General features: G+C 38.7%; 1 protein-coding gene across 1 annotated transcript in view; it reads left to right on the forward strand.

The window, feature by feature from the left end:
• The window catches only part of HADHB (hydroxyacyl-CoA dehydrogenase trifunctional multienzyme complex subunit beta), a 42,854-nt gene extending 23,201 nt beyond the window's left edge, over positions 1 to 19,653 (forward strand). Inside the window, exons 13-16 of the mRNA XM_053709481.1 lie at positions 387 to 474; positions 1,893 to 1,967; positions 4,918 to 5,082; positions 19,247 to 19,653. Of these exons, the coding sequence (XP_053565456.1) occupies positions 387 to 474; positions 1,893 to 1,967; positions 4,918 to 5,082; positions 19,247 to 19,282 (364 nt within the window). The 3' untranslated portion in view covers positions 19,283 to 19,653. The remainder of the gene's footprint in view (positions 1 to 386; positions 475 to 1,892; positions 1,968 to 4,917; positions 5,083 to 19,246) is intronic.
• Positions 19,654 to 19,986: the final 333 nt, after the last annotated feature.

A 19,986-nucleotide genomic window follows, 5' to 3' on the forward strand; every position in this document is an offset into this window, starting at 1 on the left:
TATCCTTTATTGAATTAGCAGCATTGCACTACTGGGTGCTAGCTGAACACATCTCATTAGCCAATGAGAATGCATATATGTGCAGTCACCAATCAGTAGCTAGCTCCCTACTCTAAGTGTGCTTTTCAACAAATGATACCAAGAGAATGAAGCAAATTAAATGAGAGAAATAAGTTGAAAAGTTGTTTAAAATGATATGCTCCGTCTGAATCATGAAAGAACATTTTTGGGTCTCCTTTCCCTTTAACAGCAGTGGTACAAAAATGTAACAAAAACGTAATCCTGCTACAAAGTGTATTTAGGATATTCTGTGACGGCTGAGTGATTGTCCTATGTCACAGAACCTGACAATCATAAATATTTTTTTTTTTTTTTTTTTTTCTCAGCCCGACCTACGCTACACCTAAGGTTCTGGAGAAGGCGGGCCTGACTCTTGCAGACATCGATGCGTTTGAGTTTCATGAGGCTTTTTCTGTAAGATGCTGAATAACTTTTTTTTTTTTTTTAAAAGAGCTATAGCGCACTAGTGAACCTCCTTTTTGTTGTCACAAAAACCACTTAGTGACGTGGATTATTATTATTATTATTATTATTATTATATATATATATTTTTTTTTTTGTATTTTCTTGCTGTGCTTTAGAATTACGACTATGTTGTCTGTCATGTTTTACCTCTCTGCTATCCTCTTTGGCACTGGAGCAATGGATTATATTTAACGCTCTGTAGGAGGACCGCAGTATAGGGAATCATTTGAATCAAGTGCGTGTTCGTATTCAGGCGTATTATCAGCCATCAGCATTATCGTCGTGTATTTGTAAAGTGCAGCTGCATTCTCTAGTGTGGGTTAACTGAGCAGGGGAAGCAATGACCCATTCATTGTCAAAGGTAAAACAAACACAAACTATAGAAGAGGAGGAGCTTCCTACTCTGAGGAGCTTACAATATATATGCTTTTATATATGGAAACCTGCATATTTTTAATGAGGAAATGGTAGTAATGATACCCTAGTGTCCCTTTAAGAAGTTTTACCTACAGGTTTACTCTCAGAACCTGCTTACCCCAGTACTGGTATAATGGGGGAAACCAGCGATTGTGGTGGAACTACAGCAATAGAAGTTGCATCAGCATTTCTAGGTAGCACGTGCTGTGTTTATAGACATATGCACGTGGGGTTTTGCTGCTACATTTATTACTTGGCAACTCTCTTACATATAAACAAGAATGCTTTTGTCAACAGCCGACTATGCGGTTTCAGGTTACTTTGTCTGTGCAAATGTGCTGCCTGATTTACTCCTGGATTTAACTGCTTCATTCCTAGATACAAACTAAAGCTTTTCACACAATCATGCTGTTGCTTTAAATAAATTCAGACCAGACCATTGATCAGCAGTGAGTGCATTATTAATAAGGGATAACCTCACTAGCGAGATGATGGCTAGCCTAAAGCCGGGCCTAGGTACACCGTAAATATCAATCAAAGCCTTGTTAAAAAGAGGGAGGAGGTCCAGATCCCTGCAAGAGTAGTCTGTCTGCGGAAGATTAAAAGAAGACCGTCCCTCTGATCATGCAGTATTCTGGGATTTGTAGTTCCCACGCATGGGATAGATATGCAGTTGGCCGTGATTTTAGTCCAGTTATACTAGAATGTGCACGTTTATTGGATTATTTTCATGGCCCACAAATCTAGGTGTCAGGGCCAGCATTTATCTACCCACTGATACTGCTGTAGGCAGTTTTTTTTAAATGAAGCATTTTGTAAATATTTTATTTTTAAATGCGCTGATGCAAATTTGAAACTTTTTCATTTCTATTTTTAACGGTTGCATAAATAGTGGTAAATGTCCCCCCTCTAATAAAGTCTGTAAACCCAAACCTTTTGTTTTGTTATAGGGGCAGATTCTGGCTAACCTGAAAGCTATGGACTCTGACTGGTTTGCTGAGAACTATATGGGACGGAAAACAAAGGTAAATGGTTCTTTTGTGTCTGTGTACCGGTCTTGGCTTGGAATTAATAGCCTGTATCAGATAAAATGTCATGATCAGTTATTTAAAGGGACATGAATACTCAAATATTCTGTCATGTTTCTCCTAAAGCATGGCTTTAGGAGAAATAGATCATGTCAAACTAATCTAATTAGATTCTACGAGGAAGTAAAAATATAGATAAAGGGGAATCAGTTGATGTGATATACTTAGATTTTGCAAAGGCATTTGATAAAGTGCCACATGAGAGATTAATGCACACAATTAAGGGACTGGGAATAGCTGAAAATGTTAGCTCATGGATAAATAACTGGATAAAAGATAGGGAGCAACGAGTAGTAGTAAATGGATCATACTCAGATTGGACAAAGGTAATCAGTGGCGTCCCCCAGGGATCAGTACTGGGCCCTGTTCTTTTTTTATATTTTTATAAATGACTTGGAGCAAGGATTAAATAGCGACATCTCTATTTTTGCAGATGATACTAAGTTAAGTAAGGTCATTAGGTCAGAGCAGGACAAACTCTCTTTACAAAGGAATTTGCTAAAATTAGAACTATGGGCAAGTAAATGGAAAATGAGATTTAATACGGAAAAATGCAAGGTTCTACATTTTGGAAGTAAAAATAAGCAGGCAACGTATTTTTTAAATGGGACAAGACTTAACCAAACACAGGAGGAAAGGGATTTGGGAGTAGTAATAGATAACAAGCTAAAGATGGGTGCACACTGCAGGGCAGCGGCTTCAAAGGCTAATAAGATACTAGCGTGTATTAAGAGGCATTGATTCAAGGGAGGAAAGCATAATTCTGTCTTTATATAAAGCTCTGGTAAGACCTCACCTTGAGTTTGGAGTGCAGTTCTGGGGACTGATCGCTAAAAAAGATATTGCAAAACTAGAAAAAGTTCAGAGAAGGGCCACAAAGCTAATAAGGGGATTGGAGAAATTAACCTATGAGGAGAGGCTAGCCAAACTGGGTCTGTTTTCTTTAGAAAAAAGGCGCTTGAGAGGTGACATGATTACTTTATATAAATATATTCAAGGCCCATATACAGAGATGGCAGAAGCTCTGTTTATTCCAAGAAAATTGTTTCTGACAAGAGGTCATAATTTAAGGTTGGAGGAAAGGAGATCTAATCTCCTGCAACGGAAACATTTTTTCACTGTAAGAGCAATAAAATTGTGCAACTCATTACCAAAGGAGGTTGTGAATGCCAATACCATAGATACATTTAAAAATAGTCTGGATACATTTCTGTATATAAACAAAATTCATGGATATGATTGCTAGTATTAAATGGGTCACCTTTTAGTGGGCTTATTTAAGCTTAACTGGAGCTTTTTTGTACAGTATATATTTTAGACTTGTATAGGTTGAACTCGATGGACTTCAGTCTTTTTTCAACCTTATCTACTATGTTACTATGTATATGTTTCAATTCATTTTATTTCAGACTTGTTAAAATAGTTTTGAATGAAAAAAGGTTAAGTTGAACCTGTTGAAATTTAACTCGGGGGATACATTGCCTTACTGCTATGGTGATGTTAATATTTTTTTTATTAGCCGTATATTAGAGCTCATATAGAAATTAGAAATACTTACAGAGAGACTTTAAGCTCATGCTGCTTTTGGTAGAGGAGATATATTTCTATTTACTTGCAAACAACAGACATTTAAAGGGACATTACGGTCATAATTTAAATACACATAGATGAATTACATCTTTGAAAAGAAATAGAATTGTAATTTACATGTATTGGCTAAAATGCATCTAGTAAAAGTTATCACTGTTCTAGTGTTAGCATTTTTTTGTGCACGTGAAGCATAGCTAGTACGTCAGTATTTTAAATACTGCAGCTTCCCATTGAGCGAGTGGGGCTTGTATCATGTCAGCCATTACCAGATGGTGCAAGTGCTATGTTTAAAATGCTGGTGCATACTTAAATACACTAGCTTTTATTAGAAGCATTTTTGCTAATATGCATCCATGTGGATTCCAATTTTGACTGGAATGTCTTTACTTTAACTATATGTTTACTATAACATAACATTGAGAGCAAGAGATGTTTAGTCACTGTATCTTTCCTGGTCCTCTATTAACCCTTTCGTGTCAGGGCTAAAGTGCCTACATCGGAACAACTGTTCCGATGTAGACAAATTGAAACCACGCAATTGTGCACACGATCGCGAGATTTCAATTATTGGATCGCGTCTGGGGGGCGTCCCTACAACCCTAGGAACGCCCTCCAGACCGCAATCAAATCCAGGAAGCACAGAAGGCTTCAGGACAGCTTTTGGCTATGATATTCTATTCCGTCATAACGGCTCTAAAGCCCAGTGTAATTATGACGGAATATAACGGCTTTAAAAGGTTAAAGGGACAGTCTACCATAGAATTTTTATTGTTTTAAAAGATAGATAATCTCTCTATTACCCTTTCCCCAGTTTTGGATAACCAACACCGTTATATTAATGCACTTTTTACCTCTGATTACCTTGTATCTAAGCCTTTGCAGACTGCCCCTTGTTCACATGACTTTTTATTTATTATTTATTGACTTGTATTTTAGCCAATTAGTGCTGTGTTGTGCTGACTCTTAAATAACTCCTCGGGCGTGAACACCATGTTATCTATATGGCCCACATGAACTAGCAGTCTCCTGTTGTGAAAAGCAAATAAAAAAAGCTGTCTGTAGTGGCTTAGAAACAGGCTTAGAGGTTTAAATGTTCTAAAGTATATTAATATAACAATGTTGGTTGTGCAAAGCTGGGCAATATCTATCTTTTTAAACAATAACAATTTTGGTGTAGACTGTCCCTTTAACATGATGTGCCTTGCTATATACATTCCAGTTTCTGGTTACTGCAGCTGATCAGTAAATGTCTCTAATGTATTTGTACACCTAGATCTCATTGGCTTTTCTTTTTCAGGTTGGAGCTCCTCCTCTTGATAAGTTTAATAAATGGGGGGGCTCACTGTCACTGGGACATCCTTTTGGGGCCACTGGCTGCCGTCTTGTCATGGCTGCTGCTCACAGGCTGAAGCAAGAGGGAGGACAGTATGGCCTTGTGGCTGCTTGTGCAGCAGGAGGGCAGGTAAGGACTTGCACAGTTGTTCACTGCAGCGCCTGCTTAAAGGGATATGAAACTCATTTTTTTTTCCATGATTTAGACAACTTTCCAATTTACTTATTTTATATAACTTGCTTTATTCTCTTAGTATCCTTAGTTGAAAAGCATACCTAGGTAGGCTCAGGAGCAGCAATGCATTACTGTGAGTTGACTGCTGATTGGTAGCTGCACATAAATACCACTTTCTAATGGGTTCGCCAGATGTATTCAGCTGGCTCCCAGTAGTGTGTTGCCGTTCCTTCAACAAAAGATACCAAGAAAATAAAGTGAATTTGATCATTTTGATTATAAATAAAACACACACATATATATTTATATTTAAATTTCTGAGAAATCACTCTACACATGAGCCCCATGGCAGAACATGCAGTGATCTGAGATGTTATCGCAGAAAATGCATCACGTCTGCAGAAAGAACAGGACACATGCAGGAACTGTTAGTGCTTTCACTTTGCAGTGCTGCTCCACATCAGCTTTTTCTCTTCAAACAGAGCTGTACTCTGGCGGCACTATAAGTTTTCCTTAAAACAGCACATCAACAGCAAAGTGCTATTTGAAGTGAACAATTAAATATCCAGTAGCGCTGCAAAGCAGCAACACATTGATTGTTGATTGGCTTTCAGATTTTTGTTTTAAACCCAACCTTCCCCAGTATGCAAAGCTATTTTGTTTCTGAATGTTAGACATTCTTATGAGCAATGCGCCTTTTTTATTACTACATTTCTATGTTAGACCAAGAGAAAAGGAAACCACTTTATTCAAGAGACATTTTACAATTTATTTTTTTTGTTTGCAGCTAATTTGCAATCCAATTTTCAACTGCTGCAATATATTAAAGGGACACTGAACCCATTTTTCTTTTTTTTTTTTTTTTTTCGTGATTCAGAGCATAAAATTTTAAGCAACTTTCTAATTTACTCCTTTCTTTTACAAGATACGATGAGTCCACGGATTTCATCCTTACTTGTGGGATATCACCTCCTGGTCAACAGGAGAAGGCAAAGAGCTCCACAGGCAAAGAGCTCCACAGCAGAGCTGTATAAATAGCTCCTCCCTTCCCTCCCGACCCAGTCATTCTCTTTGCCTGTGTTAGTGATAGGAAGAGGTAAAGTGAGGTGTTAGTTTTAGATTCTTCAATCAAGAGAGTAGTGCCAAAGTGTGCTACTTTGTGCTGGGGTGTCGCCTAGACCAAATCACTCTCTTCAGTTAATAAGAGAAGCAATGGGAACTGGTGGGACATAATTCTCACTGCGCCTCCCATACTGTGATGCTGCCCTTTCTGTGATGGCCTAAGCTGGATGTAACTCAGGCTTCATCTTTCTACAGGACTACAGGAGGGACCCAATGGACCTCTGAACCCTGTTGAGGCCGTCTTGTTGTCGGACAGCATAAAAGGTAAGTGCAGTTTCTATTCCTCTATAGGATATACCCCAGGGAGTCCTGCACTTACATATATTTATGGGAATCAGGGGCTCTGTCAGTAAAGAGTTGTTTTTTTTTTCCCCCTGACAGCTTTAGCAGACTGTGTTGTGGGGGACTATGTCTCTTTTCACAGTAAAGACTCCTCACATGGCGTCTTATTTCAGTAATGGGGCATGTTTTAGACTCGCTATGTGACAGACGTGTTTAGCATTGGTCATTACCTTGTCGACCATGACTACTGGCTATCCTCTAGGGCAGAGCTTTCCAAACTTTTCATGTTGGTGACACACTTTTTAGACCTACATCATTTCGCGACACAGTAATTCAGTTGTACTAGCAAAAAGGAGGTTAAACTAACTTGTTTTAAGAGATACAGACACATACATCAATTATATAATAATGAAATTTACAAGTAACAGTTTGTATGTGCAAGAATTAAAAAAAAAAGGTTTAATAACACCAATAGCTACTTACTATTTTAATGGGATGTATGAGGTTGATGGGATGAATACAGTTTCTGAATATTTGGTGTAATATTAAAGACACATTTCATCATCAAGCATTTTTAAGCTTCCACTTCCTATCCATATATCAAGAGCAGAAGCAGCAATGCACTACTGGGAGCTAGCTGCAAAAAAACCCCCCACTGACTTCTGACTTCAGCTCAGCGTTTAAGCTGCCGCCCTCAGAGCTCGGCGAGTCCTATTGACTACTGCCCGCGCTTCAAACACACTGCTGTCCCACTCACTGACTACACTTGCAGTCACGAGCCAATTAAGGAGACTACACGTGCAGTCAGGAGCCAATGTGCCGCCAATGGGAATAGTTTCAGTTCCCACTGAGCTGCGCCAATTGGTTAAGATGATCTGTGACCCACAAGGTATCAATCACGTGTCAACCATGTGATATGCATAGCAGGCAGACGGAAAGTCAGAAACCAAAAAAATAAATAAATTTAAAAAATTTGTGCTGAAGCAGGGACACACCTACACACTGCTGCCGACACACTAGTGTGTCCCGACACACAGTTTGGAAAACACTGCTCTAGGGGCTTAGTGAGGAACGGTCTGTGTGTGTGTTTTTTCCCTCCCGGTGCTTTCTCGACCGGGAGCTGTTAGGACTTTTATTGAAAATTAAGTCTCATTCTAGATAAAAGTGACATCGATGTGTATATGCACGATTGGGCTGTTCTTAGACAGCAGGCGGCTCAGTTTTTATTTACACGCTCCCGGTGCCTTTACAATGTCAATGGTGACCGTGAGATGGTTGTTTACACCCACGATGGGCGGGGATTTTCACACGATAAGACGTATCATACTGAACAGTTACGTTGTTGTGTGCTATGGCCGATTAGACTGTTTTTTTTAGGCAGCAGGCTGCTTAAATTTTATTTGCTCACTCCGGTGCCTTTACAATATCAATGGCGACCGGGAGATGGTTGTTTACGCCCACGATGGGCGCGGTTTGCACAAGATAAGTCGTATCTTCCTAATCGTTAACATCGTTGTGTGTTATGGCCGATTAGGCTATTCTTAGGCAGCAGACTGCTCAGACTTTATTTGCACGCTCCTGGTGCCTTTACAATACCATGATGTATTTGTACTTATCAATGGCAACCGTGAGATAGTTGACGAACCGCCCACGAGGGGCGGAGTTCATAATGGCGCTAAAGTAAAGTGCGCCGAGGTCTCTGCTTCCTCCTGATTGTTAATTGAACACTTTTGTATGGAGAAGGGCTTTTATTTGCAAAAGTAAATAAGCGCACAATATATAGCAGTGTTCCTTTTTGTGTGCAACATATGGCTGGTGACATTAAAGAGTATCGCACATTGTGTATACACACTCATGTTTTTGTCTGAGGACTTAGGTCATGTTACTATAATCATGACACTCTACGTGTACATTTTATTATTTGGAATGTCAGTATTTGAGCTGCAGTATTTCCCTTTTGCAAGCAAGAAGATAATTTTCTTTCAGTTTTATTTTTAAAGAGACAATGACACATATATAATAACGTTCTCTTTCTGCTGTTAAGGGACAGTAATGTTTTTTCCTTGATGCCTTTCAAATGTTTGATGTATGTGTACTTATAAGTGCACACAAAGTATTTTTTCGTGCTCCCATGCGGCGCTCTGCGGTTCCTTGCAATATGGAATTATAGGCACAACACATGGTTGATTGTGTACATCGCAATGGCTATTTCAAAGAAGCCAGTCGGTGTTACCTAATGGGCCGCACAGCTACCCCACATGTCAAAGGCTGAATGATTCCTTTTAGAAGGTTCTAATTGGATGATCTGAGGCTTAAAGTGATAGTAACGTTTTTACTGTGTAAACTTTTTATTTACAGGTTTGCAGCTGTTTATTTGTTATTTCATCCTTTGTGACATAGGATGATACACAACAACACAGATTTTAATTGCTTTTCAATTTAAAGTGATGGTAACGTTTTTGTTCTGTGTCCCTTTATAAATAAGGAATTTTAACTGTTTGCCTGTTAGTTCATCTTTGTGACTAAGGATGAATCAGGCGCACATGGGAATAGGGTTATTTTTCAAAGGACCAGTATCGTTCCTATGTGAAAACTTTTACGAATTTATTTTTCTTGTTGAACTACTCCCTCTATGGTGGGAGTCTGTTGAAATGGCCACAAATTTCTCCTGACAATTTTATGGCCACATGCTGTGCCCTGCGTTTTCCTTCACGCTACACTAGTTAGATAGAAGCATACTAGAGGCACTGCTATTCTGAAAAGTTTTCTCCACGTTCCTGAGAATCTCCGTTTCAGATGGAGTTGGTACCTTAGGCATTCCCTATATTTGCAAGATAGACGTATCAGCTAAGAGGCTGGACGTCATTCCTTAGGGCCAGCATTGGTAGCATAATGGCTAACTGACTTACCTTTCAAGCAGAATGTTTGTGGTTTGAATCCAACTAATGCTCCTTGAAGGTGAACTCAAACGTTGTTTGTTTAAGGGGTAGGTCTCTTCGAGAAATTCTATACCTTTTAGAGGATAGTCTTTTGGACACTCATCAGGGTATACTATGGCAACCTACTGTGTACTTTGCTACCGTCACTGGTGTGACGGCGTGTTGGTTTGATACGTTGTCTAAGGCTTTTAGTCAGTAGATGTTCTGGATATGATCCAGGACTGGATACATGTTCTAAGACTAGGATGTTGGTGAACAAATACCCTGCTGTTGAATCATAGACGGCATGGGGGACGTGCCCCGGTCCGAGATGGATCTTGTAGGGGTTGGTTTTCCGTTTTCATTCATGATTAGTTTCAAACTCAAATATTTTCCTCTCAGGGGCAATTTCTGCTTTCATATTTGTCTGAGGCTCTTACACTGCGTAGGAGTCCTCTCAGACCTGGGAGTGGTTGACCCAGTCCTAATACTGGTATTAGACAGAGGGTTACCGGTAGGTTTGTTGTTCCTAAAAGATGGGAGTTTTTCAGACCTTTTTGTAAGGCCTTGGTCTTGGAAGGTCGACTGATATCACCTGTGAAAGGGTTAAGTACTCTCCTGTGACGTTCATGAGACTCGTCTCAAGTTAGGGGGTTTACCTTTTTGGGTAAACGCTTCCCGTTCGTGTTCCTTCCTTCCTTTCAAGCTTGCCTTGGTCTCAAGTTTTTTCGAAGACTCGCGGATCGCTGTTAGCGGTACTTCAGTTACGGGGCTTGACAATGGCGGCCTATCTGGCTAATGTCAATAGTTCAGGGGTCATCTTTACAGCAAGCAAGATTTACACGAACGTGGTGTTCTACCTCCTGTGAGCTTACTGGTGGAGGAAGGTGTTCCTTGGTCCAAAGCACAAGGGTTGCTTTCTTGGGAATCATGCTGAATTCTATATGGCTGAGGATTTTTCTGACTGAGGTCTGGGAATCAAAGTAATTCTGGTCTAGTCCCTCAGTTCACCACTCGGCCTTCGGGGACCCAGTGTGTAGAGGCCACCTGAGGGTTGAGGGTTCATTCCCCGGTGAGGTCCACTCAACCTTTTTATCCTTTATAAGGTCGATAATCTGTGTAGCGCCTTGTGTCACTTAAATTTTCATTAGTTAGTTCTATAGTTTAGCATGCTTGGACAATGGAACGGAGCTTATGTAAACTTGTCTTATGTAAACACTATTTCCAGGGGCAGCTAGGTACCCCATTATCTTAAAGCTTTTTGGGAATACTATGAGCGCTGTGAGATACTATTAAAACCAATAAACTTGTCTTCTCGGGTTCCCTTAACTCAGGGAATGTGGTTTTGCAGAGTGTGGACTCAGGTGGAGTCTGCTCTTTTTATAGACTTCCTGCAACTGAAAGCGAGCTTGGAGGCTCTTCTGGTCTCGGCCCAGTTTCTTTCTCGCTGTCTGTCAGTGTTCCTTATCCCTGGGGTGGATTTTTGGGAAGCGGATTTTCTGAAAGGTCAGACTTTCATCCGGGTGAGTGGGAACTACATACGGGAGTTTTCTCCATTCTGATTTTCTCCTGGGGTCGGACGGAGTTGGATCTCATGGCATCTTGTCGGTCTGCCTGACTTTGAGATGCAGGTCTAGGTTCGGGGCCGCCAGTCCGAGCTTATAACTGTCCTTTGTTCTGGCATGTCTATTTCCCCCGTTTGCGCTTCTTTGCTGGTTTAAATAGGAGGAGTCATTAGTGCTTCTCCTCGCTTCTGCGTGGTTTTGCAGGTTTTGGTATTCTGATCTGGTGAATGTCATCTCTACATTCCTGAATACTACGGTTGCGGAGGGACCTTTTTTATGCAGGGTCCTTTCTTTCTCCCAAGTCTAGTTTCTCTGGCTAATTGCTTGGAGATTGGACGCTTGATCCTGTTCAAGCGAGGGGTCTTAAATTTCGGGCATGTAAACCTGTCATTAGTATGCTTTCCCATTATGATGGGGCATAAAGGTTTTTCTGGTGTGAATCCAGGGTTCCTAAGGGAGGGCAGACAGGATTCACAGGATTTGGTTTTTCCTTACAGGGTTTTTTTTTTCAGAGTGTTCCCTACAGGGTCAGATCTCTGTTTTCTCTACTTTGGTACAACTGCGTTTGGCACCTGTCCCAGTTGTTCATTCTTTTTGTCAGGCTCTGATTAGAGTTCGGCCTGTGTTTTCTCCAATTGCTCCTCCGTGGAGTTTGAATTTGCATTTTCAGATTCTCTAAGGAGTTCTGTTGAACCTATGCATTCCATTGATATTAAGCTTATCTTGGAAAGTTTTATTTTTTGTTGTCTTTTCTTCTGTTCCAAGAGTGTTTGAGTTTTCGGCATTTCCATTTAAATTTGCCTTGCCTTATTTTTCTTTGTCTAAGGTTTTGTTATGACCTATACTTGATTTTCTTCCTAGGGTTATTTCTGTGGAAGAAATTAATTAGGAAACTGTTGTTCTTTTCTTGTGTTCCAATCCTTCTTTTGAGAATGAGCGTCTATTACATACTTTGGACTTGGTCCGTCCTTTCTTTTTGGCTGAAGAGTTTCGTCCGCTTTGCATATAAGACTGCTGAATGGCAGCCTCCTGATTGGATTGCGGCTCCTTCACTAGGGCCGTGCCTTCCTCTTGGACATTCCAGGATGATGCTTCTGTTGCACAGATTTGCAAGGCTCCAACTTGGTCGTCTCTGCACACTTTTTTTTCCAACTTTTTCCAACTTTTTCCAAATTTGATACTTTTGCCTCGTCTGAGGCTGTTTTTGGAAGGAAAGTTCTTCAAGCAGTGGTGCCTTCCATTTAGGTTCCCTGTCTTGTCCCTCCCTTTCATCCGTGTACTATAGCTTTGGTATTGTATCCCACAAGTAAGGATGAAATCCGTGGACTCATCGTATCGTAAAAGAAATCAATTTATCAGGTAAGAATAAATTTCCTTTTTATCAAATTTTCTTCATTCTCTTGGTATCTTTATTTGAAATGCATGAATCTAAGTTTAGATGCCGGCTCATTTTGGTGAACAACCTGGGTTGTTCTTGCTTATTGGTGGATAAATTCATCCACAAATAAAAAGTGCTGTCCGGAGTCTAAACCAAAAATACTTGGATGCCTTCTTTTTCAAATAAAGATAGCAAGAGAACAAAGAAAAATTGATAATAGGAGTAAATTAGAAAGTTGCTTAAAATTGTATGCTCTATCTGAATCACGAAAGAAAAAAATTTGGGTTCAGTGTCACCTTTAAAAATTGCTTTATTCTCCAGTTAATCAACACATTGCAACTGAACTGGTGCTTTACTGTAACAGCCTAATTTAAAATTGAATTTTATTTAAAAATAACCTGCAGAACATTTTTCACTAAAAAAAAAGTAATTGCAGAAAGTGAAAAAAAGTTCTGCCACTGGGCACATGAGCTATTTTACTCTTCCCCTTTTTTTTTTTTTTTTTTTTTTTTTTTTAAATTGGTTAACCCATTGTTCTCTGAAACCCAGATATTTACTGGATATTTTTTTTCATACATTCCCAGCGATAACCTGCTGTCTGATAACAATATGTTATGGCCTTTATTTGTGTCTATACACTTCATACAGTTGAGACCAGGGGCATATTTATGCATAGGCCAACAAGGCTGGTGCCTAGAGCGGCAGATTTGAGGGGACGGCACTCTGGCACTGATATGTTGGCACTTGGCAGGTTGGCATTATTATTTTTATTGAAGAAAAAAAAAAAATTCCCGTTCGGCGGTTACGTGACCCGGCTTTTGCCGACGTCATGTGACGTTTTCCTCCTTCCGCCCGCCTGCCTTCCTGTCTGCTCACGCTGCAGACAGATTCAGTCAGTGAGTGCTGCCTGTGGCCCTGTGTGAAGTGATTGATGAGCGGAGCAGAGGCTGGCTAATAGGGGGTGAGGCGGCACATAGCATGTATCATAACTTTGAGAGAAAATGTTATAAAGCTCAATTAAGACTTTTTAAAGCTCTTTCAGATAGAAGTGCTTTATCATTTTGAAATCCAACAGAAATGAGATATACATAGAGTCCTCTCTATGTAGCCATTTCACTGTGAATAGCGATTTTCTTAAGTGTTAGCCTGTTAATCATGTTGATTATTTCTTTATCTGATATTGTTTTAATCCCTTGGTCACACGAGGGTTTCAAAACGTTGCTTTGCAATAGGTTGCTCCCCTCTCTGGCACCACATGGGTTAACATGTTGCTGTACAGAATCGATCAAAAGAAAGTAAATATTTCAGCTTTATAACTTCTATGCCTAAAAGCGGGTATTTACCGTTTATTTTACTCGCTTGTTTAAATGATTCGCTTTTGTAAGAATCAGGTGGCATTAAGCTTATCTATAGTGCCATATTGGATATGACATAAAGGAGACATTATTGTATGATATATGTTGTTGTTGTTGTTTTTCTTAAATTCAAATATGATTGTTAAATTTGCAAAATATATCCAGTTCTACCTTTGGCAAATAGCACACGTTTTAGCACCCCATTGACTGCTGGAAATATTTTAACAAATGTATTAGCTAATATATTAGTGTTTGGTTTTTGTGTTTTTTTTTTTTTATTATTGTAAACCTAAAGAACATAATTTATTCTTTTGCTGGTATTATTAACTGTCTATATGTTTCTGTAATAAATACATATACAATTGTATACAAAGAACATGGACACATTTAAAATGATGGAACCCTGAAATATTTAAACCACCTTTTCAGTAACACACACACACACAATATAATAAAATGCAGCAGGTGGGGGGGGGGGCAGGATTCTGAGTGCCTAGGGCAGCACAAAACCTAAATATGCCCCTGGTTCAGACGGTGTGATGTTTTATTTACATATAGGGCAGCACTGCATTAATACAATTATTTTACTGAGCAGCTTGTGATATGTGCCTGCAGGCATATTATACTGTATTACATGATCTGTTAGCCTGCAGGCATATTATACTGTATTACGTGATCTGTTAGCCTGCAGGCATATTATACTGTATTACGTGATCTGTTAGCCTGCAGGCATATTATACTGTATTACGTGATCTGTTGGCCTGCAGGCATATGATACTGTATTACGTGATCTGTTAGCCTGCAGACATATTATACTGTATTACATGATCTGTTAGCCTGCAGGCATATGATACTGTATTACATGATCTGTTAGCCTGCAGGCATATTATACTGTATTACTTGATCTGTTAGCCTGCAGGCATATTATACTGTATTACATGATCTGTGCCTGCAGGCATATTATACTGTATTACATGATCTGTGCCTGCAGGCATATTATACTGTATTACATGATCTGTTAGCCTGCAGGCATATTATACTGTATTACATGATCTGTTAGCCTGCAGGCATATTATACTGTATTACGTGATCTGTTAGCCTGCAGGCATATTATACTGTATTATGTGATCTGTTAGCCTGCAGGCATATTATACTGTATTACGTGATCTGTTAGCCTGCAGGCATATTATACTGTATTACATGATCTGTTAGCCTGCAGGCATATTATACTGTATTACGTGATCTGTTAGCCTGCAGGCATATTATACTGTATTACGTGATCTGTTAGCCTGCAGACATATTATACTGTATTACATGATCTGTTAACCTGCAGGCATATGATACTGTATTACATGATCTGTTAGTCTGCAGGCATATGATACTGTATTACATGATCTGTTAGCCTGCAGGCATCTTATACTGTATTACATGATCTGTTAGCCTGCAGGCATATGATACTGTATTACGTGATCTGTTAGCCTGCAGGCATATTATACTGTATTACGTGATCTGTTAGCCTGCAGGCATATTATACTGTATTACGTGATCTGTTAGCCTGCAGGCATATTATACTGTATTCCAAGTGGGGGGAGGGGAGCGCTCAGAAGTGAGCTGTGAGTAGGACTTATTAAAAAGATGATGGTGTGTGCCAATGTTTGATTGGTATGAGTTATAAATAGGACTATCTGTGGTGATTATAAATATAATTATAAATGAAATATAAAACCAATCTTTGATTGGTAAGTAGTTCTATCAAAATGTGTGAGTGTAGTAATTAGTCACTCTTGTGGCTAAATCTATTAATGGTAATCTAGTGGTTATCCTTATATGTGTATATGTAAATTGCGATATATAAATATTTAAATATACACAATATATATGAATCTTAGAAAGCGTGGTGTCAATTATTATTGTTAGGACTAAATAACACAACGAAGAAACAAATGCAAAGTACTATGATGTTACTATAAAATAATTTACTAAAAAATGAATTGTTTCACAAACATATTGTAATAACACCTTAAGATTATCTAAAATGCTCTTGCAATCAAATTGTATGCAGATCTAAATGATTCATTCATGAACTCCAAACGGCAGTATTCTATCATAAATCCCAAATGGCAACATATGTGGCAGTTTAAATCATATGTATACTATTACAAAGGCAGAGCGTATTCTATGAGAATCTGTGAGGTTAATACACAGATTAAAGCAGTATATCAATACAGAGACGTTATGATACGTTTAGTAGTAAAATGTCAGCAGATGAATATCACATAAAAGAGGACTGCCTGTTTATACATAGGCAATGGTATTTACTGGTTGTATCGAAGAGTAGTAATTGATACTTTTATAGTATGTTAGTGTTCCCAGTCAAAGCCTCTGATGGGTTGTGTATACAGGTTGGTCATCTAGTGACGAATCTGTAAGTGAGATTTAAAATATAAGTTGTGGCCACAACTATATTATATCCAAGGGTGATTTGTCCCTGTTAAAAGTGCTTAATTCAGCTGAGCAATTTAAAATTATGTGAAATAGCTGTTAGAAAGGGCTCAATAACTGAGCGGTAGATCAAACGGAGTAAAGCGGTGCTTTATTTATACTGTATTATGCGATCTGTTATCCTGCAGGCATATTATACTGTATTATGTGATCTGTTAGCCTGCAGGCATCTTATACTGTATTACGTGATCTGTTAGCCTGCAGGCATATTATACTGTATTACGTGATCTGTTAGCCTGCAGGCATATTATACTGTATTATGTGATCTGTTAGCCTGCAGGCATATTATACTGTATTACATGATCTGTGCCTATGCTGTATTACATGATCTGTTAGCCTGCAGGCATACAATACTGTATTACATGATCTGTTAGTCTGCAGACATATTATACTGTATTACATGATCTGTTGGCCTGCAGGCATACGATACAGTATAATATGTCTGCAGACTAACAGATCATGTAATACAGTATTACATGATCTGTTAGCCTGCAGGCATATGATACTGTATTACATGATCTGTTAGCCTGCAGGCATATGATACTGTATTACATGATCTGTTAGCCTGCAGGCATATGATACTGTATTACATGATCTGTTAGTCTGCAGGCATATTATACTGTATTACATGATCTGTTAGCCTGCAGGCATATTATACTGTATTACATGATCTGTTAGCCTGCAGGCATATTATACTGTATTACGTGATCTGTTAGCCTGCAGGCATATTATACTGTATTACGTGATCTGTTAGCCTGCAGGCATATTATACTGTATTATGTGATCTGTTAGCCTGCAGGCATATTATACTGTATTACATGATCTGTGCCTATGCTGTATTACATGATCTGTTAGCCTGCAGGCATACAATACTGTATTACATGATCTGTTAGTCTGCAGACATATTATACTGTATTACATGATCTGTTGGCCTGCAGGCATACGATACAGTATAATATGTCTGCAGACTAACAGATCATGTAATACAGTATTACATGATCTGTTAGCCTGCAGGCATATGATACTGTATTACATGATCTGTTAGCCTGCAGGCATATGATACTGTATTACATGATCTGTTAGCCTGCAGGCATATGATACTGTATTACATGATCTGTTAGTCTGCAGGCATATTATACTGTATTACATGATCTGTTAGCCTGCAGGCATATTATACTGTATTACATGATCTGTTAGCCTGCAGGCATATTATACTGTATTACGTGATCTGTTAGCCTGCAGGCATATTATACTGTATTACGTGATCTGTTAGCCTGCAGGCATATGATACTGTATTACGTGATCTGTTAGCCTGCAGGCATATTATACTGTATTACGTGATCTGTTAGCCTGCAGGCATATTATACTGTATTACGTGATCTGTTAGCCTGCAGGCATATGATACTGTATTACATGATCTGTTAGTCTGCAGGCATATTATACTGTATTACATGATCTGTTAGCCTGCAGGCATATTATACTGTATTACATGATCTGTTAGCCTGCAGGCATATTATACTGTATTACATGATCTGTTAGCCTGCAGGCATATTATACTGTATTACATGATCTGTTGGCCTGCAGGCATATTATACTGTATTACATGATCTGTTAAGCCTGCAGGCATATTATACTGTATTACGTGATCTGTTAAGCCTGCAGGCATATTATACTGTATTACGTGATCTGTTAAGCCTGCAGGCATATTATACTGTATTACGTGATCTGTTAAGCCTGCAGGCATATTATACTGTATTACGTGATCTGTTAGCCTGCAGGCATATTATACTGTATTACGTGATCTGTTAGCCTGCAGGCATATGATACTGTATTACATGATCTGTTGGCCAGGAGACGCTAAACGTGCAGCTGCTCTGTGTATTTTTAGTTCCTGCTGTAACAATAGATTTCTCGGCTCTGACAAAGCTATGGAGAGAATAGGGAATGTAGAGTATTATTTAAACACCTCCAGCCTATGTAATGATAGTGTTTGAGATTATTCCCTTCATGTCCCCTGTGTGATAATTCCCTTTCTGACTAAATAATACACAGGACTTGCCATCCAATTAACCGATCCCATAAGACCACTGCTATTTCTGAGTTCTGTTTATTTCTCTTATCGTTTTCTATTATGCTGTTTGCACAGGCAAATACTTCCATGTTATTTGTCACTAGTCTTGTACCGTAGCTAAGATATTCTTGTCAAGGTAAAATGTGACTCTAGAATCCTGTGACGGTCCTTGTAATACTAATGGATCTTTTGTTATCTTGTCCAAGCGTGACCTTTTTTATTTATTTTATCTGGCTCGGAGACGCAGACTAATAAACCCTCAATGTAGAACTTGTATTTGCATGTGTACTAGTAAAAACAAACACGTCTGGCAATCTGCACCTGTATTATTGTATAGATCTAGAAATAAAACATACCGGATTTTTGTATATGTTCAGTACTCATTTCAATATTGAATGGTATTAAAGAACTGAAAGATTGGAGGGCAAGTATCCCTTTAATGAAATGCAATAAATTTCCAAGAGTAGTTAGTATTAAAGGGACAGTCTACTCCTGAATTTGTTTTGTTTAAAAAGATAGATAATCCCTTTATTATCCATTCCCCAGTTTTGCATAACCACCAGTGTTATATTAATATACTTTTACCTCTGTCATTGCCTTTTTATCTATATGGCACACATGAGCTAACACCCTATAGCTGTGAAAAACTGTCAAAATGCCCTGAGATAAAAGGCAGCTTTCAAGGGCTTTGAAATTAGCATATGCGCCTACCTAGGTTTAGCTTTCAATAAAGAATACCAAGAGAACAAAGCAAATGTGAGGTTTAAAATTGCATTCCCTAGCTGAAAAATAAAAGTTAAGTTTTGACTAGACTGTTGCTTTAAGAAATATTTAGCACAGCTAGACTCTGTAGTATAAAGATGCATTACTGTAGCTTTGTATTTACAGGTTAAATATTGAGCATGTATTTTCTTTTTGTTTTTCAGGGACACGGGATGATTGTGGAACTTTACCCTCAGTAACAAGTGTCTAAACAAATGAATTGGACCGGATGTTCTGCCAGAGCAATGCACTATTAAACTACCAGTATCTGCTGCAAGGGAAATCTTCCATCCCTGTAAATAAGTTTTAGTTGCCTTGTAATGAGTAAGGTACCGGAGCACCTAGGAAGCGGCTGGTTATATCATTCTAACCAAAGGCTACTCACATTGCTATGCAGGAGATGCACCTTTTATATCTTGTGTGAACTATTCATGAATGTTGCTTACAAAAACCTGCTGCTCACACCTGTGGAAGGCATTTGTACTAAATGTTATAGGAACAGCTGATTGTGGGCCTGTCAGTAAATGATGAGGTTACAATAACCCGAGCCTTAATAAACTAAATAATTCAGTATACGTCTTGTTTTTCACATCCGTGTTCTACTAATGTCATACAGACATCTTCAATTTTGGTTGTTGGAATATTAGTATATGGCATAGAAATTAGCATAATACAGACTGTTTTTAAAATAACATTTTTGAAAGGATAATTTATACCTCAACATCTATGTATGCAAACAAACAAAAAATTATTTATTTTTTCTCTTCTGAACAGATGAGTAAAACAAAGCCAGCAGGATGGGAGACCATGTTTTATGCATTTCACACAGATAGATAGGGCATTCACCCCTTCTTCAGACAACCCAAAATGTGATACAAGCAGTGTTAAATACCCAACAAGCCCC

The sequence above is a fragment of the Bombina bombina genome, chromosome 4 (genome assembly GCF_027579735.1).
Source record: "Bombina bombina isolate aBomBom1 chromosome 4, aBomBom1.pri, whole genome shotgun sequence".
NCBI lineage: Eukaryota > Metazoa > Chordata > Amphibia > Anura > Bombinatoridae > Bombina > Bombina bombina.